The following is a 26,314-nucleotide window of genomic DNA, read 5'->3' as shown; positions in this document are numbered from 1 at the left end:
GAATCTTTTGTTTTGCTATTTTCAGTATTAAAAGGTCTTCTAAAAGGAAGATATTGATTTCTAACCAAAAGGCAATTTCCTCATTAGACTTAAATGTGAGATCTTGAGAATAGAGAATTTTTTAAAGTGTGGTCCAAATTATTAGCTCAGTGATGTTATATAACTCAAAGTATATATAAAGCAAAGTTATAAATGCTTAATTATGTTAAAAATAACTTTAAGATTAAAATAGATTAAAAATATCATCTGTGCTTCTTAGTCAGGGATCCAGCAAATTGAGAACTTTTCAAATTACTTCTGGAGCATGACGGTTAATTTGTGATAAAAGTGATAAAAGCTTATGAAGGAAGTCTTTGTCTTGGTGGCAGGGCCTGAGGTTTCCAAAACTGAGAGCCCGATTTTGCCCAAGTGTCAGATGTATGTGGATAGTTTTCCGTTCATTGACAGCAAATATTTCCCGTCAATATATACAAATGTTTGTTCCTATAAATAAGCATCACTTAAATGACTCCCCACAACTGTGAGTTTTCAAATGTTGTTTATTTTGAGACCAAAGCCAATACTTCAACTTCTAAGTGGAGGAGTCTCAGCCCAATTTCTGGTGCAGGAAGGATTCCTGGCACTGATTCAGCAACTTGGGTGTGTGAATTTTTGTGTGTGGAGGAGCCGGTGGGGAGGGGCAGGGGGGAGGGAGGTAGCGGTGGGGGAGGGGGCATCTGATGGGGCGGGGGTTGGGGGGCTGCATGGTCTGCCACTGTGTGAGGGTCCTAACTGAAATTTTGAGGAACCACAAACTTCCAGAGGGGTAGAATCTTTTCTGTGTTTTAGCAAAAGCCAACCATTGTGTTTCTGTCTCCTCGCCTTCAAATAAGGGACTAGAATCTAGATGAATAGTAAGATTTCTTCCAGCTCTGGGATCCATGATCATAATCTCACCATAATCCCTTCAGGACTGGACTGTTTTGCAAAACAGAATAATTACATTTGTAAGTGACCAGGCTTGTTGAGGAGGCTGGCAATGCAACAGGTTGGGGACACAGAGAGGGAACTTGTGGGCATCAGCTCGGGAGATACGAGGGTGTGGGCAAAGCAGTGGCAGAAATTGGAATGAGTTCAAAAAGAACAATTCTCATTTTGTTTTGCTGGAGCAGAGAGACCTGATGACAGAGTTCAAGATTATAATGACTCAGTGAATATTTAAACATGGTTATTTCTTCCTTTTTCATTAAGCCTTTTAAATGTAGAGATCTATAAAGCTCCAAGGTTTTTAAGGTTTGAGATGTTAGAGAAAGAAACACAGTGACATGAAACCAAATGATGTAAGGTGATGTACATCAGCGTCAGAAAGCTGTTGCTAAGGTGAAGTGGTTTTTCTCTCTAATCCAGATGGAAGGCTCAATAATTGCCCATTTCTGGTAAAGAATATATCCATGACATGATCCCTTTTCTGTAGCAGATAAAACAAAGCCAGATGCTTTCTCTTTGCACAAATTATTTTTAAAATAAAGATTAAAATTTTATTATAAAACACAACACATGTTCTTGGAAGAAAATTCAGAACATTTTATATAAGTTTGAAATTTTTCATTTATCAAGAATATATACTGAGGTCTAAATGGATAGCAGAAGGAGATCATTTGATGAATCAACCTGAAAAGAGGTAGCCATATTTTTGAATTTAGAAAGGGAAGATAGGGAAACATCTAGAAGCGAAAAGAAGGATCTGGCCCCTTATGATTGCTGATGGAGGGATGGTGATGAGGGGTGTTCTGGGTGTGAAGAAAGAAAGACAGAAGCCAGACTGAATCAGACTGAAGAGTGGATGGAGCCGTTAGTACAGAGAGAACAGGGCATCGTCAAGAAATAACTATTAAGAAACAAAGGGTAAAAAAAAAAAAAAGAAACAAAGGGTAGAACTTAGTGACAAGTTGGTGGCCAGCGCAGTTGAACACAGAAGCCCCTCTCACACTAATGTCTTCCAGAGTTCTCCCCGGACCCTGGAGTGTGCATCTTCTGCTTGGAACACATTTCTTTAGAGGGCCCATGACATGCTTCCTTGACTTGGCTAATCTCTATCATGGGATTTTTCTCAACGTGGCCTGTCCTGTTTATGCAGTTATCCCCCCAACTCCTGCTCAGATTGTCTGATTCCCCTTTTGCTGTGTCCCACTGTTCCTTCTATTTTTTTTTCCCTTAACACTTAACACTTTCTGATTCCTGTGTTACCTGTTCTGTTCTATTTAGAGCCAGCATGTTGCAGTGGTAAGGAAATGGACTGTGGAGCCAGCCTGCCTGGGGACAGTGGGCTCCACCACTGGCTAGCTCTGTAGCCCCGGAAAGGTTACTTAGATGCTCAGGTAACCATTCCCATCTGTAAGATTGGGATAATAACAGCGGGTATTTCATAGTGTTGTGCTCAACACATAGTAATTGCTAAGTAAATGCTTAATAAATAAATCATCTCTACCGGCCGCCAACCTCCAAGACTAGGAATTCCCGAGAAGCACTTGTCATGAATGGCATTTGGTGGAGGAAAGGGATGAGTAACATGTTTTCTATAAATTGGTGTTTCTCTTGGAACATAGAGTTTAGACGGGATGAAGATTTGAAAGGGTAGTTATGCCCCTAGGTCCCTACACAGCCACCAGGGGCCCTCTGCTGTCCAGGAATACCTGGGCAAATGGTCTCCAAGATTTGACTGAGGAAGAAGGCTGTGAAGGTCTGGTCCAGCCAGGATACCCTGGAGCCACAGGAACTTCAGGGTAACTGTGGTGCTAAAAAATGACTGGAAAGTAGCATCGAGTCATGGTAGATGCTTCACGAGTTGTTGACAAAGTTGAGGACTTTTTAAAGTAGGAAAATGGAGCATCAGAAAGAAGATGTTGAGTTGAATGAGGCAAGCAGATATGGGTATGGCCCAGAGAACAGGAAGGAAAAAAAAAAGATTTATCTGGACTTGTGTTTCCCAAAATGTATCCCCTAGAATATCATACCAGTTAGATGTTTTTCAAATAAGAGGGCTGTGATAAAATAAATCCTCAAACATGGCAAACTATATACCCTTTTTTTGGAGATTCACAAAGCACATTCCCAGAATAAAAGCTCTGAGAAGTCCTGTGGTGAAAGCACATGTTTAATGGCTCTTCCAACATTTCCCGAACCTCCTTGGCTGTGGATCCTTTTCTTTGGGAACATTTTGAGACGAGCATCCATAGATCTTGCTTCTGGGATCACTGTGTCATTCTTTAAGCTCCTCAGGGTCATGCCTGTATCTTGCTCATCTTCAGATCGTCCCTGCCTTGTTTGGAATCAATATATGGCAAGTATTCGATAAATCCTAATCAGATGCGTAAAGAAGGGGATCCAGGTAGGGTGGCAATCCTGGGAGAACCAAAAAGAGGTGGAGTGGGGACTGGGAGCTTTGGAAAGAGTTTCATATAATGGTAGTAGATCAAAACCAGTTGCATTCATTCTTGAAATGCAAGCTTTAACCCAAGTTGCACCTGTTATTTCCCACAGCTAGTCCAACCTTTCACTCAGGGATGATGGTGTCTCCTCTAGTCCACGAGCTCACATACCCTGAGCCCGTGACCTCACCAAGATCACCTTTTTCGTCAAGCCCACCCATTTCTCAACCTTCTGGAAAAGAGGACACTCCCGTTCCATTAAAGACCCTGTCTCTGGAACTGGGCTGCTCATGGAACATCAGTGAACCATAAAATCCCAACTCTACAACAGCATACGCCATTGAGCGGCACTCAAGTTGTTCTCGATGGCGGGGTGGGGGGGGGTTGACTCTTCCTTGGTTTCCACATGCATGACTCCCAACAACCCTGGGAAGCACCTAAGGAGGTGCTCTGATGCTTGGCCTCAAACACAGTTTCTTACTCATCCTCTACCATAGTTCAGTCTGCCAACATTTTTTTCATTTATTTAACAAACATGTATTATCAGTCCCATGGGTCAGGTTCTATCATAGGCACTTGGAATATACCAACAAACAAAATAGTAAAAGCCCCCTGCCTGTGGGGGGCATAGGGGACTTATATTCTAGTGGAGGGGATCGACAACAAACAGTAAAAGTCGATTATACGTTATGACAAATGGGGGCAGAAGCTATGGAAAAGGAAGGAAAAGTAGAGGAAGTAGTTCTCTTCTCATCCAGTTGCTGCTGGACCCCTGTCCAGCTTGACCTCTCATTCAGAAGATGGGCAGGAGGTAAGGAATGAAAGAATCTTCCAAGTTGTCCAACAGGGGCAAGAGAATGCCAGCCACCTGTAGCATTTCAGGTTTGGGGGATTCTCTTCCCTGTCGTAAATGCCACATTAATACAAAGAGGTGGAGACAGGGTCTAAGAATACTCATCCTTTATTACAAGTAAAATTAGATTATAGTGCATATGAAGGAAGCATGGTAATTCCCCAGCCTGCCTAAGAGAAAATAGGGATGAGCAGCAAAAGATATGTGTGGTCTTAATGAAGAGGACTAATAGGGAAAAGTCTCACCGTTCCTTCCTCTTTACACTTATTTCCAGAATTCACCATTTTGAAAGACAGTGGTCACTGGCAAGTGTCTTTCACCATCAATAGCCAACAGTATCATCATCCTCTTTGTCTCCTAGTCTCTTCTTTTTGCCCCACAAGCATCTGAAATTCTGGAGAACTGTAAGCCTCACCTGCATCTCAGAAGCTTGTTTTCAAATGACCTCAGTTTCAGGGCTGGCATGTCCAGCAACCTTTGACCCGATCTTCTTTCTGCAACTTCAAGTGCTCTTGGACCTCAGGACAGAAGGCCTGATGCAAGTATCACGCCAGAAAACAAACACAAAACCAAAAACAGTGGGACAGTTGACATTGGCCAACCCATGCCTTAGTGCGTGGTTCACAAACTGTGCTATGAGTCACCCTGGGGAAGCTGCAGTGAACTCGCAGGGGTTCCGTGAGACATTTTCTATTTCCAGGGAAAACAGCAGTACTCTCAAAATGTGTCAGATGGTGTGCAAATTACTAATTCAAGGTAATTCAGTTTCAGTATGAGACTCATGCTACATTCCTTTCAATGATACCATCTATCTTTGCAAAGTTGGATTTTTAGCAGTGAGGAATACGAAAAGCAAGTACTGCACAAAAATCATTGTGGACCGGTAAATGAAGCGTAGTGGTTCCAGTCTGATTTCAGGCTTTGAGAATTATATGCAGTGCCCAATAGGCACGCACAATCTATTAATAACTCATTAGGGTTATTTAAGAATGAAATAAAAATATTACTTTTTCTTCCAAACTTTTTCTATTAATTTTTCAAACAGCTACAAAGTTGTTAAATATAAACAGTCAACTAAGTTGTTAGGACCTAATTACTTATTAAATAGAACATTTAGGTATTTCTTTTGGCCTAGGAGCATTGTGAAAAAAATACAGGATGTCAAAAGTGCTACAAAGCAGGAAAGTGTGGAAATCTCTACTTTAGTGATCATGTTTTGACATAATCACTCTTCAGTGAAATCTCACTAGAAATCTAGAACCTAAGGATGATGATAAAATCAGCAGTAGTAATAGTAGTAGCTAAGATATATTAATAATTAATTATGTGCCATGTTTTATGAGGTTTTCTCAGACATCATTTTATTATTTACATGCTTTATGCAATTTATTTCATTCTGTTTTCCTTACCCTAGAAATGTTAGTCCTGATTTTTCCCAGAGTCTTCTGCCCCTGGACCCATGGAAACATAATAGGAACCAGTTGATCTTCCTTGCAATAAATTCAATTGAAAACACTATAACTTTTTTTCTGACAATCATAAAACCAAGTTTTCTATTCCTTGCTACATTTTCAACAGTTTGCACATTAAAAAAAAAAAACAAGCAAACAAAAAACTACCAATCTTTTCTAAAGTATGCAAATTTTCTCCAGTAAAAATCCATCAATCAAAATTAATTCAGCATTGCTCCATGCTAGGCACTGTGGAGGATACAAAAAGGTTTTAGTGCATGGTCTCTGCCCTCAAGGGACTTGTGGTAAGGTTTCCACATAAAACAACTAGAGGAAAATAAAGAACAGTATATACTAAAGGACCAAGTGGACACATGTAGGCTAGAAAAGCATACCGGGAGATTATACTGAGAGAGACCAAACTGTCACAGACCAGGCCCATCTGCAGTGGGCCTTTCTGTCTCACTTCTCTCTTGGCTGTAAACAACCTTCTCCTCCTTTTAAGCCCTCTCTTCTGAAAAGTCAGCACTTCCATCTGTTCTAGGACACCTACCCTTTTCCACTCAAAGGAAGATTTTGTTTCTATGGAAATCACCTCCATTTTAAACATCATCAGAGATGAGTTTCCTCTTGACCATGAGCTTGCTAACTTTGGTACATCCAACAAAAGGAGTGATCTCCTAACTGCACTGTGCCTTTTAGCTTTTATATTATTTCCTCTTTCCCTTCTCTAGGCTTTTTTTTTTTTTTAATACGTATGTAGGCTACATCCATTGTCCCTATGCCTTCCGTGCCTTCAGTGTCGATTTTTTTTTTTTTTTTTTTTAGAAAGGAGCACTCGAGTGGGGGTGGGGAGGGCCAGAGGGAGAGGGAGAGAGAGAATCCCAAGCAGGCTCCAGGCCCAGCGCAGAGCCATACACAGGGCTTGATCTCACAACCCTGAGATCATGACCTGAGCTGAAACCAAGAGTCAGACGCTTACCTGGCTGAGCCACCCAGGCGCCTGCCCGTTCACTATCAATTTTTTGCTTGAACCCTGCATTTCTCTTTGCCACTGTGTTACTAGTGTTATTTTTAAATTTATCCATTTAACCATTCAACACAATTTAGTGTCTGCTATTACATCACCACATGTTCTAGGTACTGGGGATAAACTGATGAACAAGAAAGACATGGTCACTTCTATCACAGACACTAGTGAGATCATAAGTAAGGAAACTATATTCACAATACACTGTGATAATTGCTATGGTGAATACAATGTCAAGGGGCCAAGGAAGTCATGGTGGTCAGGGAAGGCTTCCTGGAAGAGGTGGTATGTACATTGAGTATTGCTGGATGGAAAGATGTCAGATGGGCATAAAAGGAATCAGAGCTGTTTTATACAGAAGGAATCCAGGCTGTAAATTAGCAAGAGAATAATACATTCTAGGGATTAAAACTGGTTTAGTAATACTGGGTATTACGTAGGAGGGAAGTAAGTTCAAGAGGAGTGGTAAGAGAATATACTCAAGAATTAGGCAAGGAGTTTGTCCTGAAGATAACGGGTGTCACGGAGTGACTATGTAGATAATGACATGATAAGATTTGTGTTTCCATTTGGCTGTGGTATGGCTGTGGTATGAAAAGTGAGGGCCAAGATTGGAAGCAGGGAAGTGAAGAGAAGACAGAAGAGGATGAGGACTTGAACTAGGGACACAGCAGTGAAGATGGGGAGACATCAATGAATTCAAGAGATAGGAATCTATAGGACATGGGAGTATTTGCATGTTGGTAGTGAGACAGAGGCAGGCATAAAAGATGGTGGCCCCATTCACTAACGTGGGAGACATAAGAGCAATGTGTTCTAATAGAATAAAAAATAAGTTAGGGACAAGGTGAAAATGAGTTATCTCTGGTCCATTCAAGTGATAAATTGGGCATAGAGGTCAAGAGAAAGGGACAGAGTTATAGATCTTGAATTCATCAACCTGGAGGAGATAATTGACAACTTCTGTTGGACAAGTATCTATGGTTTTGATTCCTCTGGCCACCTTCTTTACTTTGACACAGTTCATCACCTTCTTGACACTTTTTCTGTTTGGTTTCTCAACATTCTCCTTTCTATTTAGTATATCATGACTTCAATAAACATTAATTTTCTTTCCAGAGTTTCAAGGCTTCCACAATTGAGTTATAGACAGAAGGAGGAAGAGAAGAGGAAGAAGGGTCAGGGGAGAGGGGGAGGAAGGGGAGGCAGATGAGAAAAAGAAAAAGAAAGAAAAGTCCAGCTTGGATCTGCAGTATGTTGTATTGATCAATTCATTAATTCAAAACACATATTTATTTATTTATTTATTTATTTATTTAGTTGTATGGTTTTATTAACACAAATATGATGTGCACAATAAGCCATCTATTCATTTTCTTCATTGCACAGCCTGGCATTGGGATTGGTGACTCTGATTGCCAGCTGGGCTGCTCTTTCCACAATAGCTTTGCGGTTCTTGGAGGAGACATTGTGAGCAATCTCTGCACAGTAAGATTTGTTGCACATCAACAGCACTTCAAGCTCCTTGACATTGTAGACTAGGAACTTCCGGAAGCCACTGGGCAACATGTGCTTTGTTTTCCTGTTGCTCCCGTAACCAATGTTGGGCATCAAGATCTGGCCCTTGAATCTTCTGTGCACCCTATTGTCAGTGCCTCTGGGTTTCCACCAGTTGCGCTTAATTTTGACATAGCATTCTGACTGGTGCCAGATGAACTTCTTGGTCCTCTTTTTAACGATCTTGGGCTTCACCAGAGGTCTGAGGGCAGCCACGATGCCCAGTAACAGATGGCTGCCACCTCCGCAGGCAGCGCCGAGGAAGAGCCAAAACACATATTTATCATTGCGCATCTCCTGTCAAGTGCCAGGCACATACTCAGTTGGATGTTGGAGAGACAGTAGTGGCTTCTGATGCTGGTCAGCTGGCTGAGAAGATAGATCTTATGTAATTAACCAAATAAACGTATTCCCATGCCCTATAAAAAGTGCTATAAAGTAAACAACATCTATAAAATCTTGCTACTCAAAGAGTAGTCCATGGACCAGAAGTAGCAGCATCACCTGGGAGCTTGTTAGCAACGCAGAATCTCAGTATCCACCCAAGAACTACTGAGATAGAATTTTAACAAGATCCCTGGGGGATCTGCATGCACATTAAATTCGAGAAGCACTGCTCTGGAGTGCACAGGCTGGGAGAGAAAACAACAGGTGGGACCTAAACTCATCGTGGGGTCAGGGAAGGGCTCCCTGAAGAAAAGGCCACTGATTAGGCTAGAGAGGTAGGCTGGGGCTGGATAACATGGGACCTTGTAAACCACGCTGAGAACTTTTATCTTGTTCCCCAGCCCAGGCTGCCATAACAAAATGCCCTGTGGACAAGTGGCTTTACCAACAGAAATGTACTTTCTCAGGGTTCTGGAGGCTGGAAGTCTGAAACCAGGGGACAGTATGGTCAGGTTTTGGTAATGGCCTGCTCCAGGCTTGGAGATGACTGCCTTCTTGCTCTGTCCTCGCTTGGGTGAGAGAGAGAGAAAAGATCTCTCTCCTTGATATCTTTTCTTAGAAGGGCACTAATTCCATCATGAGGGCTCCACCCTCATAACCTGATTATCTCCCAAAGACCTCATCTCCAAATACCACTCCACTGGGGCTTAGGGCTTCAACATAGGAATTTGGAGGAGACACACCTTAGTCCATAGCAAAGATTTTGGGCAGAGGACTGTAGGTAGAATAATCAGAATTCTACTTTTGAATTCTTATGTTTACTGATATGTAGAGAAGGGACTGAAGGGGTCAAGAAAATATGCAGGAGGCCAGCTAAAAGTCTGTTTCATAGTCATAGTGAAAGATATGGATAGCTTGGACCAAACCGCATTGGTGGAGACAGGGCGAAGTGAAACATTTCTAAACATTTAGGTGCCGAACCTGACAAGCTTTGATAATGGATTTCATACAGTGTTTGGGGAGAGAGGATCAAGAATGACCACCAGGTTTTTGCTTGTGCAAATTGGATGGATAGGATACCAATACTTGAGATAGGAATCATGAAATCAGCAAGTTTACTCATGCCATGCTGCTAGATATGACAGAAATGTAGAAATAAATATGAGTGGCACATTGATCACGTGCCAGCCGCTGTATAGATGTTTTAAGTACATTATTTTAATATACCGTGCAAACCTTGCCTTCTGGGGTGGGGAGATCAGCTCATCATTAGGGGGTTAATGGGCTGGTAAAATGAACAGTGCCAGCATGCTTTCAGAGGAGAAGAACATCAGAGAAGACGATGTGAACAGAGAAGCCATAACAGAGGAAAGAGGATGCAAGTTGAGGTCTAAAGGTTGGATGAGATTTTGTTAAGTGAAGCTCTTGGGAGTCAGGTCTAGGGATGGACTGCGGGAGCCAGGTCTCGGAGAAATAAGCGTGACTCCAACAAAAAGTTCACTTGGGAAAACAGGGTAGAAAAAGTTGAGTGGAAAGAGAGAGGCCAGATTATGGAAAATCCTTCAAAGTCTGTAATTTGGATTTTAAAAGAGAAGACTTTGAATATGAAAGGAACGTGACTTTACATGACGGGAGAACCCGTCTGGCAACAGGGAATCTCGAACATGGGAAGGCTTGTGTCCCAGAAGCCAACTTACAAGCATTTGTACTATCCAGGTAGCAGGTCAGAGTTCTGAACTAGCCCGGAGGGAAAAAAATCAATGAGATCTAGTTTCATTGGATGAAGGTAGGAGAATGAGTCAAAGATGACTAAAATTTCAGGAATGAAATGAAGGTCATGGTAGTCTCATTGTCTGAATCAGGGAGATGGGGAAGAGGAGATTCGTAGACCTGTGATTATCCATTTGCAGGCAGTATGATATTAAGTATATCAATAGCTAAAAATAATTGTCTACCTGTTGGACCACAGAGATTATTTAAATTTTCAGTAAAAATTATAGTAGGCAAAAGCCTAAAAGTTATATGTGATGGATTTACATCAGGATGAAAACTGTTGTAATCCTCATTAGAAGTATAAAATCCAAGGGGGGATAACGCATGATAGTCTATTGAAGACATAGCCTACACATCATATGAAACCTTGTGTTTCAAACTGCAGTTAGCAAAATCAAAGGAAACCACTACCTTCCACCTCAACTGTGACATCCACTGAGTAGTTGCTCGTAAACAACAGTGCATTGGTTCAACCTTTCAGATGAATGGGGCTTTGTTCCTGCTTTGGTTTAGTCATGGAGGCATGACACTTCATTTTTTAAATTCAAAATGTTGTGTTTCAGTGGAAGGAAAATGTATGCTTTTTGTGTTCTCCAAATGCCATATGGGTTGTTTTGTTTTGTTTTGTTTTGTTTTGAGAGCATGCAGGAGTACTGTTGACTGGGGGAAAAAATAAGTGACCCGTCCAACCTTTCTGTTTCTTTTTTCCTGCTTTTTCTCGGGGAAATTCAGCACCTCTAGACAACCTTTGGGGAGTGGCACCCAATGGTGCCCCTTGGGTCGCGTGCCGTATGCATTCCCCTGTGACTATCTTCCTGTAATCACTGCTTCATTAATGACAATATGGACCAATGCACAGTATTTATCAAATGGTACCTGAGGTCCCTTAGGATTAGGCGAAAGCACACCTAATCCTCTCTGGGGTGCCTGCCAACAGGACAAAAGGGTAATGTGTAGCTATCAGTTGTATTGTTCAGAATCCCCTAACTGAAGACCCCAGTGGTTGGAAAAACTTAGATGAAAGCTCTAGGAGCTACAGGAACTAAGCACTGCAGTCACAGCTGTTCTTCAGGGAAACTGTGTGCGAAGGGGTTAAGCATGTTTTGATTTTGAATATGCACTCGGGCTAACACCGTCTCCCCCGCTAAGAGAAATCATCTGTAAAATGCTCTGCAAGGTATCCCCGCCCGTGGTCGACGTGCGGTTCCTTCCCACCCACCCCCACCCCCACCCCCACCCCACCCCCCGAAAAACAAATCCATGCTTTGTCAGCCGGGAGCATGACTTCAGTTTCCTGTACGACCTGGATCCCTTTGGAATCTGCGGAGTTGGTATTTCCGCAAGTATTTGCAGTGCAGCCCAAGCTTGAGGCTGGCTGTCTTCAAGGGTGTTTTCTCCAGCTACCCCTCTCTCGGCTCTGCCAATTATGTGCCACTTTGTCTTGGTGCTCTGATTGCTTTCTTCTGAGAGGGAAATTCCTCTTTCATCAGTATGGATGCACTGTTTTCACACACGGCCGGCGCTGTGTTGCTGTGTCCGTCACCCTATGAGGGCCGGGCTCAGACGAGCAGGGCTGACGAGCTGGCCGGCGATTGGCCGCCCGCCCCGCCGCGGGGCGGGGTTTGTCGGGAGGAAGGGCTGCAGCTTTACAGCAACAGAGTTTAGACTGTCTTTGCTTCATCATCTGAAGGCAAAATTTTCCAGCTACGGCAGACGGCTCTCAGAGTACAATACGCAGGGAATGAGGACTATTTACATGGAAATTTCTTCCTCATGATGCCGCGGAGAAGCCTCCTCGGCCGCCCGATTCTGCCAGATGTTCCCGGGGTTACTGTAAACGGGAAGAAGAGGCAGAGCTAAACAAGGTAAGAGAATCATCCCCCCCCTTCCCCCTTTTTTTTTTTTTTTTTTTTGAATGTTTAAAGAGTTTGCTGCAGTATGCTGCATTCCATGTGTGTTCCTTCGGGAAGCCAGGGAAACCGGATTCCACTAATTCAAATGTAATACTTGCAGGGGACCCTGGAGTTTTACGTAACATTCTGATTTGAGGGAAAGACATGGCAAAGCTTGAATCGATGCCGCCTGTCTGGGGTGAGGCATAAAACGAGTTTTTATTCCAAGAACAGATCTATTTATTTCTTCAACAGAAACCATTTGAATTCTTGGGAGCGTTCTTATTTTCTCGGTGGAGAGCGTTCTCACACTGCCATCGTTAACTCCCGAATAAATAAAGTTTACGTTGATCCTATTATTTGAAAAACGGGCTTGTAATTAAGAAGAAAAAGAAAACTTCGCAGTGAATCATCATCGGTGGAACGTTTAGCTAAAAAAAATAATATATATATATATATACACATATACATATATGTGTATATATATATATACATGTCTGTTTGTTAGAAATTAGGGACCTGCCTCGTTCTGTAATGCCAGGGCGTTGAGTTTCAAAAGCACATTTTTAACAAGCTAGCAAGAGGTAGCTTTCTGACAAGTTTTCGATACTGTAGTTCAATGTTTACATTTCTTTTTCTGGCATGTCTGAGCCTTTGTTTCCAGCTTAAAAGTGGAACCATTATATTCAAAAGTAAAGCTGGGTTAATAATGCTTACTGCAATTATCTGATCTTTATGCATTTTTAATGAGAACACACAGCCAGCAGAATAATTTAATGAGGGCAGGCTAGCTTTTAAAGCTGTGTCTCACTATGCCGAACCATATCAACTTTCTTGCCGAGAAGCAGCAGGGAGAAATGATGGAGATTTATTTTTAACACACTTGGCCCAAGAGAAGGAAATGATATATTTGTTAAAGAATTCTTTCTGCCCTTTTCCGTTTTAAATTTCTGCCAGGCATGAGGAAACTGTGCTTTTTTGTTAGGCCTCGGAAGCATGTGTTTACAATAAATGTGTAACATTTTTAGAATAGTTAGCAAGCACTGAAGCGAAGGAAAAAAATCTGACTTGCCTAACCACTACCACCGTGAATGTTCTTCAAGAAACATCGCTGTCCTTTTAAAAGACAAAGGTTAAGTGGAAAGATATTTGTTAATTTGTTAATACGTGAATTTGGGGGCTAATAAAGTAAAAAAGAGAGAGAGAGAGAGGAGGGCATGCTTCTAATCTTTCAATAAGATGAAGTTTCTCCAGCTACCCTGCCTGTTTTGTGAGGGGCTGTTCAAATATTCATTTAAAGAAGGGCAGTGCCACGTAGATTCTTCTAGACCCACTGTTTTTACTTTCAAGGAGAAGTGCAGGACACTAGCCCAGAACTTCTGACGTCATCCCCCAACTATTTCTGCTGTGTGTTCTTTTATTCAGGCTCATGGAGAGGAATATTGCTTTATGTCCTGGCCAGGAACATTCTGACTCTCTCTTGGCAGGTCTTGAGTTATGTCTTCACAGCGTAGCCCGGCCTTTCTAAACCCCCAACCAGTCTCCAGCATAACTAGGGCATCTTCTTCTACCTGCCTCTCCTCGGGCGGGTCTGAGCAGGTTCTCTGCAGGGTTCTGGCTGCGCAGGCAAAAAACGGCGGGGAGCGGAGCATGGCTTTGCTTCTGGCCCAACTTCCCCTTGGCACAGCCCAGTACTGCCACCTGGGTGGACAGTGCCTGTGGCCTCATTCCCAGTTCCCCTAGAGCCACTATTGAGGACCACGGTTATGCCACCAACTCCGTGGCCGGTTGTGATGGTGGGAACAGCTGCTTTTATAGAAAGAGCACGATGTCCTAGGGCAGATGGGCTGAAGGGAGGGAAGGCCAATCCTGCGGGTTGTTAATCCATGTCACAGGTGGTAACCTTGGTCACAGAGCTCAGGGGAAGGTTAGTTTCTTAACACAGAGCCTTTTAAGAGAGAATTTCCATCAGAACAGACGGGAGTTTTCGGGAGTTCCTGGTTCTAGTTGACATTCCCTTTCATGCTGCCTGTGTAGCCTTAATAAGCAAGCACCCACCTCAGTTTCTCTTTCTCTTAATAGAGCTGAGTAATACTTGCTACACTTTCTCTCATAATTCTAGCATTTTGAGAGGCCTTGACCTTGTACCAAAAAAAAAAAAAAAAGTCATTTGTCTCTTGCTACAATGAGCTATTTAAAGTACAAAGGATAAAACCTCTGTATTAATGAAACTGTTGGCAAATGCCGTAGGGTATTAAGATAGTCATATTTCCAGAACCCTTCACTCTACTTCATGCTCATGTCCATTTTCTAGGGATATTTATCCTTAGACCAACAAACAACATTTCCAAGGAAATCAGAGCGTCGGTGTTTGCATTTTCTCCATCGATCTGGTCTAATATACTAGAAACTGTGCCAACCAGACTATTTCAGACGTAGACCTTGTAGTGCCCAAAGCATTTCGTGCTATTTTTGCCTTGACTTTGCATTAAATTTGTGAAAGTGGAATGAATAAGACAGAAATTAAGAGGAAAGGAGGAAAATATGCTTGCAAAATATACTGGTTTGTAGCTTTACTGGTTAACAGCCTGCCTCCTCTCTGCTAGTTGTTTTAATTTGCTGTTGCTATGGTGAAAACAAATCAATATCACATGGCTACCAGCCAGTCCCGCGCTCAGGGAGTGCCATCGAAATTCAAGATCAGGTACTCAAGATTCCGAGCAATAATTGGGAGAAGAGCATTTAGATTCGAGTTGAAGAGAATTCCTGACGGTAGATGGACTAGGCTCAATCTCACACGCATTTTCTCTCCCTTCCGTCCTGCACTTTCTTACCGATAACAAGAGAAGATGGAGAGAAAGGCATAGTGATTTGTTTACATTTTCCGAAATGACAAAACATATCATCAACATAGAAGTAGGTTGGTAACATTGCAAGGGGATTCTGATTAATGAAAGGGGCATGTGGGGCCTGTTGGTTGTTGAAGACATAGTTTGGGGGCCTTTAATGTCCAGGTACAGCTGCACCTGAGAGCTGACAGGGTCAGAAACATTTTCGGCTGTCGTGTTAGGCAGAGAAATCTGGCAGCTCTAGGGAGCAGGTGGGCAGTGGAGGTGAGGGGCATGGCAGAAGGGCGGGGAGTGTAAACCATCAACGCCAGCCAGGAGCAAAGTCAAGGGGAAGCCATAGGTCCAGGGTCTGGGCCAGGTGAGCACGGAACCCCAGGGGCCAAGCAGAACAGGGTAAAGGGCACTTAGCTCTTTTCACGAAGTCCTAGCAAGGAAAGAGAGGAAGGGGCTGCGAAGAGAAGCGAGGGGGTCATTCACACAGGCATACTTTCTGGAATGGTCAGCTGAATCGGATGGGCAGAGATGTGCCTGGCTGTGGGGAGCCGGGAACTTGATATTTCACGCTTCGGTTTCTCTCGGAAGAACGAGGCAGAAAGACTTAGCTGGGCTTTGTAAATTAGTTACAATACTGTGTTTCTCTCTCTCTCTTTTTTAATTTTACTCAGCTCTGTTGTTTCTTATGTTTTGTTTTTTAATGTGTACAAACTGTGAGTTGCAGCCGTGGTAATATTCATAGTAAGGAGTCCGAGGGGCGTCATGGTTAGGTCTGCATCAGGCCTGTGTCTCCAACACCTCTGCATTGTTTAGCTGGGGCAAGTCCCCCCTCTGTTGCTGAGAGTGAAAACAGGTGTGAAAGGTAGAGCCCTAGGGTTTCTTTTGTGAACCTGAGCCCCAGGCCCGTGGACAGAGTTTCAGCTGGCTTCCTCCCCTCGACATGGCAGAAATGTTTGGTAATAAAAGCGGACCCACCGACTTACCTTAGTGCTCTGACAAAGAATGCATTGTCTAGGAGATGCGAGGTCAGTATATTCCATCAATCAGTCAACAAGTGTTTATTAAACACCTCTTGGGTTCTCTGGCTTTTGCTCTTTGGTTAGAATGAGTCAATTCCCTAATACCTGACTTAGTGTACGTGCAAAATAAAAGGCAGGAAGAAATGATGCAAAATTGTAAGTTTTAAAGACTTTAATAATAAATTTACTGGCTAATGTTAATTTCACATTAACTACCAGGCATTTATTGTAGGTTTCAGACAGTTCTTAGTGTTGGGGGGGGGGAATAAAGGAAGGAATTTTGAGTTTTAAATGTCTGCATATACTTTCTTCACCTCTATTCCATTTCTTGGCATAAACGCTGTTTAAATAACATGCAGAGATGTAAGAGGAACAGCAGACATAGGAGAATGCTCTGAAAAATCCCAAATATGAGGCTGCTGAGAGCAATCACACAGTCTCCACCGGCCGAGATTCAGTGCCAAAGTGACTGGGGGAACATGGATGTGTCATCTAAAAAGCCTCCAAAAGTCACCAAAAGGAAATCCTAGACCCTCTCCCACAATCCCAAGCCTCAGGGTACTTGGGGAGCCCCTGATGCAATTATCTGGCCATTCCCAATTCCAGCAAGGAAACCTGATTCCAGACCCTGGAGGATTAAACTACCCCCGCCCCTGCCACCTTTTTTCCCCTTAAAAACAGTTACTTTAAAAATATATATATTTCCCCTTTTAAACACAGTTTTTGCTTTGTTTTGTTTTGTTTTGTTTTGTTTTTTTACCCTAACATCTCTGTGTATTTTCTGGGTGTAGACAAGCTGCAAGGTTAGGGACCCAGTTTGGGGGAGAGCTGAGAGGGCAGACCGAGGACGTAAACGAGCCTCAAGAAGTCTTTTTAGTTATGAGTCTTGGCAGGCAGATGGGCAGTGCTAAGGTTTATGAGCATCAGTGCAAGCTGACTGCTCTAAGAGCTTTGGGGGTGGTGAGCCCCCCTCAGAGGACAGAGGGAGGAGGCAGGAAACACCCAGCCAGGCAGGTCCTGGGCCTTAAGCATTTGCAATCCACAATCGCCGGGGAACAAGATACTTACAAACAAGATAAGAATAGGTCAGCACACAAATGTCTTCAGAAGGATAATTAACATATGTATAGTTTCTTACACTTTACAAAGGGCTTTCACAGACATTATCTCAATTAACAGTTCAAAAAGAGGGTTTAAAAACCAGGAGCCTAAAATTAGAGCACTAGGTAAAACTCCTGGAAGAGATGAGTTATAACCTGGATTTAAAAAAAGTATTTGTTTTTATTTTGTCTGTGGTTAGTTGACATGAATTTTGAAGAGCAGGAAAAACTTCTCAGTGTCCCTGGTACGTGTATGCATGTCACTCTCTCCTGTCCCCACAACTTTCTTGGACAACCCCTTATAACTAGTACTGGAGGCAGCCTAGTTGCCAAGGCAGAGCAAGAAGAGAGGTTGATTGGCTTTGCTTTCTCAGCTCTGACTGCTCCGAAGGCAACAGGGGACAGAACCTCTAGTGGCTTCATGCCCCGACCCAGCCACACAGCAGCAAGGTGAGTTTGGCTATGGATGGCAGGCAGGTGCTTCTAGAACATAAAATTCATTAATGGTTGCAAATGGCTTGCAGACCTGGGGAAAACCAAAGTCAAGAATGAAACCAAAATTCAAAGTATTCCATTTGCCCATGAGACCTCCCATGCCTGTAGGAGGTCAGTTATTTTTAGAAATCACAGATATACCTGATATCATTTACATTATGATGCAAAAATGCTGGGTGTGATAATAATAGCAACATCTTACATGTATAAACCATTTCAGTTTTTATCATCTCTTTAATGGTCACAAAATCCCCTTTTTGTTCCCATTTTATGAGTTAAACAGAAACTGAACTTGTGTGAGATGAAGCAATGTTTTCTGTAGCCAAAAAACAGAAGAGTTAGTCCTCAAAACTATGGGAATCTGTACACATGATATTCAGCGAGATAAAGCAGTCTTTAAATGAAATCACCCTGCAGTCTGACAAGGAGTTTTCTTGTAATGGATGTTGCATAGTGCATAGAGCCCAACCCAAGCAATTTTGGAAAGACAGTAATGTTTTTAATTAAGATATTGAATTGCTTTAAAAATCTATAAATTTCTGGCATCCTGGATGCAAGCTTCAATTAATCAACTAAGAAGTATTGGTGAAGCATCTATCAGTGATTTACTATTTGTAATTTTAAATGCTCTGGTAGTTTGGGAAGGTAGAACTCTGTTTGGGCTGGAGTAGTAGATAACTTTATTAGAGGAAGAGATGCTTCCTGTATCTCTGGACGGATGTATTTTGTCCAGATCAGTGGTTCTGAAGTGGAATGTCTATACCCCAAGCCTAGGTAGGGCAAGATTATTCACTAGGTGAGGAGTAGCTGAACTTGCATCTTATCCATTATTTAGCTCATCCTTTTAAAATGTCAATTTTCATATGTTTGATAATGTATGTGACATATTAATATTGTTATGCAAGTATAACATTTATAAGTAAGTAACAACCTTATGATAGTTGTTCCTGCTCCAAAGTATTTTTCTGATGGGGGGATATGTTCAAAAAAGTTTGGAGAGGACAGTAATCAAAATCAGAGAAGGGAAGGTCATCTCCAGAGGGAGGAACAGCATGACGTGATGTAGGGGCCAGTGTGGAAACTTGTCTTTGGAGAACAGGGATGACATGTTGGGGAGCAGTGGTCAATAGGATTAGTGGGGAAGTCAGTATACGGAAGACCCGAAGAGCTATGAGGAGGAGTTTGATTTTGTTACCTATAACATCACATCTAATGCTTTAGAAGTGTTCAATTAGGACTTGTAAGATAGAGTTAGAGGTTTGAAAATTTGTAACAAGTGATGCCACTGGCCAAAAAAAAAAAAAAAAAAAAAAAGGCAGTGCTCTAGGTATGATGTAGGAAAGAGTTGGATTAGACCAGCAGTGTGAGGATAGAGGAGAAAGGGCAAATCCAAAAGGTGTCTTGAAGGGAAAGTAAGAGAAGCTAGTGAGAGCTTAGAAGAGCCAAAATGACACTGGGGTTTCTATCAGGAGAAATATCAGTGGAACCCTAACAGAAAATCGAGATGGATGGGAAAAGGGACCAAACAATAGGAATGAGGTGGAGGAAAGGAAGGAGATGATGAATTTTGAATTCTGGTCATGGTGCTTTAGCTAATGACGGGTCATCCAAGTGGGCTCTCCCACAGACATTTGACAGTGTGGGAATGGAGAACAGCTTAGATGCGAGGTTTCAGATGTAAATTGAGACAAACCTATGTTGAAATCATAATTGAGGCCATGGATGCTTGTAACCTTCAGGAGACAGGCAGATGACCAAGGATGAGCCATGGGGGAGGACTGGCAGAGGCCTAGAAGAGAGTAAGAGTTAGCAAAGGATCAAGAAAATAAATACCCACAAGGGAGCAAAATTGCCAGCCAAAAAAAAAAAAAAAAAAAAATAGTACTAAGACTCTTAAGCACCATACCACAGTCTCCTTGGTTCCATGGATGACAGAGCAGCCTCCCACACTGTATTATCCTACTGCACATAGTTTACCCTCTCTGGCCCTTTGAAGGCAAATATTGGTTCACTGTAACGGTGAGAGTCACAGAATATTGGATGGAGGGGGAGCCTGGGTGGCTCAGTGAGTTAAGCGTCCAACTCTTGGTTTCAGCTCAGGTCATGACCTCAGAGTCATGGGATGAAGCTCTGCGTTGGGCTCTGCACTCAGTGTGGAGTCTGCTTGTTCCTTTCCCTCTGTTCCTCCTCCTCCTCTCCTCTCTCTCTCTCAAATAAATAAATAAAATCTTTTTAAAAAAGAATACTGAATTGATAAGGAGATCCTCATAGCTGTGTTTTTCATATATACAGCTGACTTTTAAAAAAGTAGGTTTTCAGTAATAACCACAAGAAAACACTTAAAGCCAGCAGTTATCAACTCCAACATCTGTATCTTGAAATACACATTTTGGGGTGGTGGTATTGGTTAGGATCGGAATTCCGGAGAGATTGGAGATTTCCCTGGACACTGGTCATCCTATTCTCACAGACCCAGAGGTCCATTTATTCTTGAATCTAGCAGGTCCCTGCTGAACCCAGCCATAAGGACTGCTCAAGAAAATGAGAAAGCATTCAAAGTAGGCAAATGGTGGTTGTCCTCATACCAGATACTTAGAGCGTGTACACTGCAGAATGCCTCTCAAATTCCCGTGTGCATGGGCGCCTGGGTGGCTCAGTTGGTTAAGCGACTGCCTTCGGCTCAGGTCATGATCCTGGAGTCCCGGGATCGAGTCCCGCATTGGGCTCCCTGCTTGGCGGGGAGTCTGCTTCTCCCTCTGACCCTCCTCCCTCTCATGCTCTCTGTCTCTCATTCTGTCTCTCTCTCAAATAAATAAATAAAATCTTTAAAAAAAAAATTTCCGTGTGCAGAGGGCATCACCTGGGGATCTTATTAAAAATGTACATTCTGTTTGGGTAGATTTGGAATGGGGCCTGAGATCGTGCATTTCTAACAAGCTCCCAGATGATGCTAGCGTCAGTGTAGATGGTGGCAAGCCATTGGGTCTGGCATGATTTTAAAGGAGGGCTCCACAGGGCTGGGGGCCAGGACCTGCCTCCTCAACACAGTAAGCCTTTCCAGGATGCTCAGGCTCTGAGTAGGGTGAGCCTTATCTCTGACCTATCCCTTGAGCCTTGCCCCAAAGCTTCTGTGGTCAAGGGTGAAAGGCAGGGACCTGCACGGTTTCCAGCAGGTTCTGTGGCTGTGGGCTGCAGGTCTGTGGATGTCTCCCTGTGCTCGTGACGGCTGTCTTCTCTGTGGACAGGGACTCTTAGCAATTCCCCAAGAGATTTCCTCGCCAGTCTCCAGGGAAGGCTAGTGAGTTTGTTTACCCGTCTCTGTTCCAGAGGTACTTTTCTCCTATGAAATCTGTGTTCGAAATCAGCCTTAGACTCTGTTTCCTCTGGACAGTGGTCGGAAGGGGGACCTGGGCGTCTGACATAGCTACTCCAGTCCTCATGCCCTCGGTGGATTAGCTCAGGGAACTCTGACAAACTCATCATCACCCTTAATGGTGCAGATAATGCCATTCTCTCGTCATGCTCTCCAAAGAATACGAAGAGTAGAGAGGAAGGGTTGTTATATGCAGTTAAAGTTTCAAATGCTAGTTTTAACATTTTGCAATAGCAATGAAGACAATTTTAGAAATGCTACTGTCTAATGTGGTGGCTTAAGTGAAATGGCCAGGCCTGACTGTGGACAGTTTTATATGTTGCTACAAGTCTTACACCTGGTTTTGTGTCCATCTGTCTCCCCTTGCTTGAGTGCTTCGTTTTCCGGTCTGTCCCACATGTGGCCCCACTTTCCTGGCCCAGGAGTGGAGCTAAACTGATTTAGAGGAAGTCTTCCCTGCCCAGATGCCCACTTACTTCACACACAGATGGCCAGTGTTTTTATGCATTTTTAATTTACCAGTAACCTTTTAAGAATGAAAGGAAACACGTGTCTATTCAGTTTATTGAGTGCCTACTGTATGCCAAGCCCTCTGCTGAGAGCTTCATGTACATGGACTCAGTTAAGCCTCTTTATGAAGAACAGAAAGTCCAGGGAGGCTGAGTTACTCGCCGGGGTCAGCAAAACCCGTCGGTGGTCTCCAAACACCCAGGCCTTTTCCCAAGGTGCTTCCTTGGGGCTTTGCTTTAGAGAAACTTCTCGTACATCTGCACATACTGCTGGCCCAACTCCCTCAACACTGAGGCAGAACACAAACAAGCAATTGCTGGTGTAACCATGCAGACTTGAGCTCAGTTTTAGCCAGGAGCTCCTCCTCACAAAGGGCCTGGATCCATCACCAGGGATGGCTAGAGCTTTCTCTCCGTTATTCATTGTCATTAGTTGGCCTTTTCTTGAATCTCGTGTGTGTGTGTGTGTGTGTGTGTGTGTGTGTGTGTAAGAAGCTTAAAGACCTAAAGATGTCAACTTATAGATACCTTAAATAGACATCATATGTAAGAGCCCATTATCGGCTGTGAGGCCTGTGAGGAGGCGAGATGTGTTGTGCTGTGGCCGAGGCTCGAGGCCCGGGGTGGCCGTCTCCTGCCCCCGCTCAGCCTGCTCCTGAGCTAGCCCACCGTCTCCTCTCTCTTGCTCCGCTCTCTGCCAAGGTTGTCCCTGGCATCCGTTCTACAGGGCACACATAGATGCCCGCTGTTTCTGGGGTTCCCTTCACACCTGGCTCTGAGCTGGTAGAAAGGTCTATTTATTTGCCCCCTTAGGAAGCCCATCATTCTAGCCCTAAAGTATCAGCTTCCTGGCAGCCACCACAAAGACCATCCCCTCAGGAAACAAAACAAACCCTATCTCTAGTTTCCCTGTTTCTTTTCTTTAAAGTTCCCTGGTGCAACTAGGCTGCAATTAAGAGTCAGGATCAAAGGGACTAGCTGCCTCTGGGGCTGCAGGGACCCACGGAGAGCTTCGGTCTCCTTAACTCCTTACTCCCCGTGACCTGCTGCTCACCTGCTCCTTGGTTCTCTGGTGCTCAGGGGGTGGGAGGGCGGGGGCTTGGGGAGACGCGTCGGGGCCTGCGGAGGGGCCCCTCACACACTCGAGGGTCTAACAGCCCCTCCTCCAGAGAGCCACCCATCTGACAAAACCCATAAGCCTAAGATGCAAATTGGGGGGAATCCCAAATTGGGAGGAATTGGAGGGATTATCTAGCACAGTTCGTGTCTACCTTCTACCACAGCCCTGGCAAGCAGGTTCTCAGAGCGGCTTTTCCCCTGTGTTGACTGGACAGTCACTACCTCAGAATGCTTACAGACCGTAACATTTTATTGTAAAATTCATCCTTGTGCTGAAATGAAATGTGACTCCGGTGACTTTCACTCCCCAGCCCTCATTTGGGCCTTCAGAGTGACCCAAATGCCTCTTCACAAATTAACAGATAGCAGTCAAGCTTCCTCTGATAGGAGCAGTTGACAACTCCCTTATTTAGGCTATAATACCTTTATTTATGCAACTTAAGACACTCTTTTGAGTTTCTCTTGTGGACCCAAATCTCTGTCCTACTTGAACCTTGAACCAGCGGTGGGGCACTGTGCTCCCTGAGCTCTGTTAGCACAGCGTGGAAGAACTGAGGGGTGGAGGTGAACTTAGGAGGGACAGACATCTTCCCCAGTGATGTGGAATGCTTTAAAATTATCTTCAATCCCAACAATAAGCCGTAGACACCTTTGGAAATACCTGGCAAGTTGTTAGACATTGACTTGCAAAACCCATAAGATGATTGATAGATTTAGATGGATATATATGTACATAGGTAGAAATAGAGATTAATAACAGATATAGATACGTAGATACAGATTTAGATTAATATAAGTAGAGATTAATACTTATATATCCAGATAAAGATATTTAGATTACATGTTATGTATTTAGATTGATACACACCCCCCCCCGCAGATCTATACATTAATATACATACACACAGCAACAGATATAGGTTGGTGTATATACAGATACAGATAGAGAATCCACAATTTGAATACCACACTAGAGCAGTTTTCAGAGGTCAAATACATGTTTTGGGTGCTCTTTTGTTGTTTTTTTTGTTTGTTTGTTTCTGTTTTCGGCTCCACAAAATGGTGATCACTTTAGCTGTGGCTCCCAGTCCTCCCTGGTTCCTCTGTGGCTCTCAACACAGTCCTCAGCAGCTCGAAGACACGCTCCGCCATCAGTAGATGCCAAGGTCACCAAAGGAACTAATTAATCCCAGCTCCAGTCAACAGTGATCTGCACGAACCTGTCCTCCTTCCTCAGAGAGGGAGAAACCAGGAAGGATTTTCTCCCTCAGTTCTGCCCAGGGCCCCTACTCAGGGCCACCCTGAGCAAACAAAGGAAGGGCTGGTCAACTATTTCCCGACTAGCTGGCCAGGTTTTCATCTAGAGAAAGCCTGTTCAAAGGCTCTCAAACTCCAGAGACAAGTCTGCCAGTTTTTTCTTAGGAAAATCGCTAGGTTGAAATTTAACTTAAAGATCCCCAGGCCTCCTCTCTGCCTTTTTTTTTTTTTTCTCTTTACTACTAGTTTTACTAATGTCCATAAACCCAGCCAGCACTCTCTTCCAAGCTGAAAATTTGCCTTTTTAATTAAAACTACAAATTTCCTAGCTGACCACGAGGGAGCATAAATTCCCCGCCCCCGGGGTAAAATTTATGTTGCATAACCCAGACCATGATAAATAATTGATCAGAAAAAATAATTGAGAGGAGGGGTTATTTTTGGAAACATTGACAGCCAGGAACCCAGGGAAGTTGGAGAATGTTGCTGTTTGAAACATTGTGGAAACCAGAGTGAATATCAGTCTCCTTAGCCAGATACATGTCGGGTCTTGAGTTAATGGTTCTGCGCCTGTGTTTTTATTTGATGTTCTGATCTCTTCCTTCCAGCCTGAACGATTAGTGCAGAGAGTCACGGGAAGCAGCAACATGGGGCTGTGTGCTTTGTCAACAGTACGGAGTCCCTGTCTTAGATGTGGTCAGTGCAGTTCTGTGTGAGCCTGTGGCCCTCTGTGGCTCCCCCCGCGGGCCCCCCCCCCCGCCAAGCTGCCAAAGTGGGAGGGCCATCGGCATGGGAGTTGGCTTCCCTGTAGTTTGGCAGAACCCAGCAAATTCTGGAGTTAGCTTTGTGACACTCTCCATCTTGCTCACTGGCTAAAAACAGAAAGAAAAAAGAAAAAAAACCTACCCAAATCAAAACCATATGTTCCATACAATATCAGGCTTCTAGAGAACACCGTGCTATTAAATAATCACCATCAACCTGTCCACATATTTGAAGGCTACGGGAATAGGAGCCGACCTGCTCCTGCCCCAGCTGAGACAGGTAGAGAAGGACAATTCCGTTCCATTCCTTTCTCAAAATGGCATGTTGCTGGAGCTCTTTCAGCTTTAATGGGGGACGCAGAAAGAGGCTGCATTTACTAACTTATTTCCCTTCTTCCCGTCTTCCTTCTTCCCCTCACATTTTCAGGATTGAAAATTAGAAACACTTTGCTCCTACACACAAAATTACTCACACACACGCACACACACACACACGCACACACACACACACACTTTTCTCCCCCCTGTTTTGAAATGGCAGTAGCTGCCTGAACAGTCAAAGGGTTCGTTTAGAACGTAGCCAGCTAGTGCAGTGGAGTAGCTGGTTCAAGAGAGGGGTCATCCTTTTGGGGAGGGGGCTTCCAGGGTCCTGCTAATAGGGCATTTCTCCATCTGGGGGTGGGTCACACAGTTGTGTTCCCTCTGTGAAAACCCAGTTAGCTGGACGCTTCGGATGTGTGGCCTTTCTGTTTCTAATAAAATTTTTAACATGTACTGCCTACCTAGCGCTATCTCTCGTAAGATAAAAGGAAAGCAAGTCGGAAGGGGTCCCGTGTCCTTTCCCCCTGCAGCCTCCCCTCCCTACCTGTGTCTCCCCTACTTTCTGGGCTCCAGCAGGGAGCAGTGGGGTTCCATTCCCCCCTAATGATGAGCTCCGTGAAGCTCCTACCCCGGGGGCAGTGGGAAGTTAATGCTTCACACTCAGACTTGAAAAGATCATCAGTGTTAAATAAGAAGGATAATAACAATGCCACTTTGTCCTGGGGTACAAAGCATGTCCTTTTCTCTCCTTGTGCTTATGTTTTATGTTTTATAAACACCTGCAAGTTTTGCTTTAAGTGTTTTGGGGGGTTCTTTTTTATCCTATTGGGTAAACAAGACTTGCGGAGAGAAGGAACCACCTGGGGACTGCAGATGACCATACCCTTTGCCCTTTCTTGCCCTGCAACCCTAGATTTGTGGGAGTCCATATAAGTCAAGGGAATGTAGGTCTCAAAAAATAAACAAGGATGGTAAGGATGGCAAGAGTGTGAAGCTCGCAGGTACTCAACAGGGATTTGAATTCTAGATTTTCCAACTTCAGATGAACAAAAGTCACCAAAGTCACTTGGAACTTCGATCTCCTGGTTGGCACAAGTCAAGGGGATGGTGCCATGTTTCAGGATTTTGGGGAAGATTTGGGGCAACAAGATATTGGAAGTGCCC

At 43.6% G+C, this 26,314-nt stretch overlaps 2 protein-coding genes across 6 annotated transcripts in view; one reads left to right on the top strand and one right to left on the bottom strand.

Moving 5' to 3' along the window:
- Window positions 1-8,106: 8,106 nt before the first annotated feature.
- On the bottom strand, window positions 8,107-11,957 carry LOC118009286 (60S ribosomal protein L32-like). Its single transcript, XM_035003164.1, has 2 exons — window positions 11,762-11,957; window positions 8,107-8,667 (listed from the first exon to the last, which is right to left on the bottom strand). The coding sequence occupies exon 2, from the start codon at window positions 8,590-8,592 to the stop codon at window positions 8,107-8,109; it is 486 nt and encodes a 161-aa protein (XP_034859055.1). The 5' UTR covers window positions 8,593-8,667; window positions 11,762-11,957.
- A 125-nt stretch (window positions 11,958-12,082) lies between these two features.
- The window catches only part of MBNL2 (muscleblind like splicing regulator 2), a 156,056-nt gene continuing 141,824 nt past the window's right edge, over window positions 12,083-26,314 (top strand). For 3 of the 5 annotated variants that reach the window (XM_035003163.1, XM_035003159.1, XM_035003161.1), the window contains exon 1: window positions 12,083-12,323. The gene's annotated coding sequence lies outside the window, so the exon portion shown is untranslated. The remainder of the gene's footprint in view (window positions 12,324-26,314) is intronic. The other 2 variants (XM_035003162.1, XM_035003160.1) reach the window with 2 other exon arrangements.

This window comes from Mirounga leonina, unplaced genomic scaffold (genome assembly GCF_011800145.1).
Source record: "Mirounga leonina isolate KUSES-001 unplaced genomic scaffold, KU_Mleo_1.0 Mir_127, whole genome shotgun sequence".
NCBI classification, from domain to species: Eukaryota; Metazoa; Chordata; class Mammalia; order Carnivora; family Phocidae; genus Mirounga; species Mirounga leonina.
Note: the sequence above shows the minus strand (reverse complement) of the source record. Positions and strands in the feature narration are given on the sequence as shown.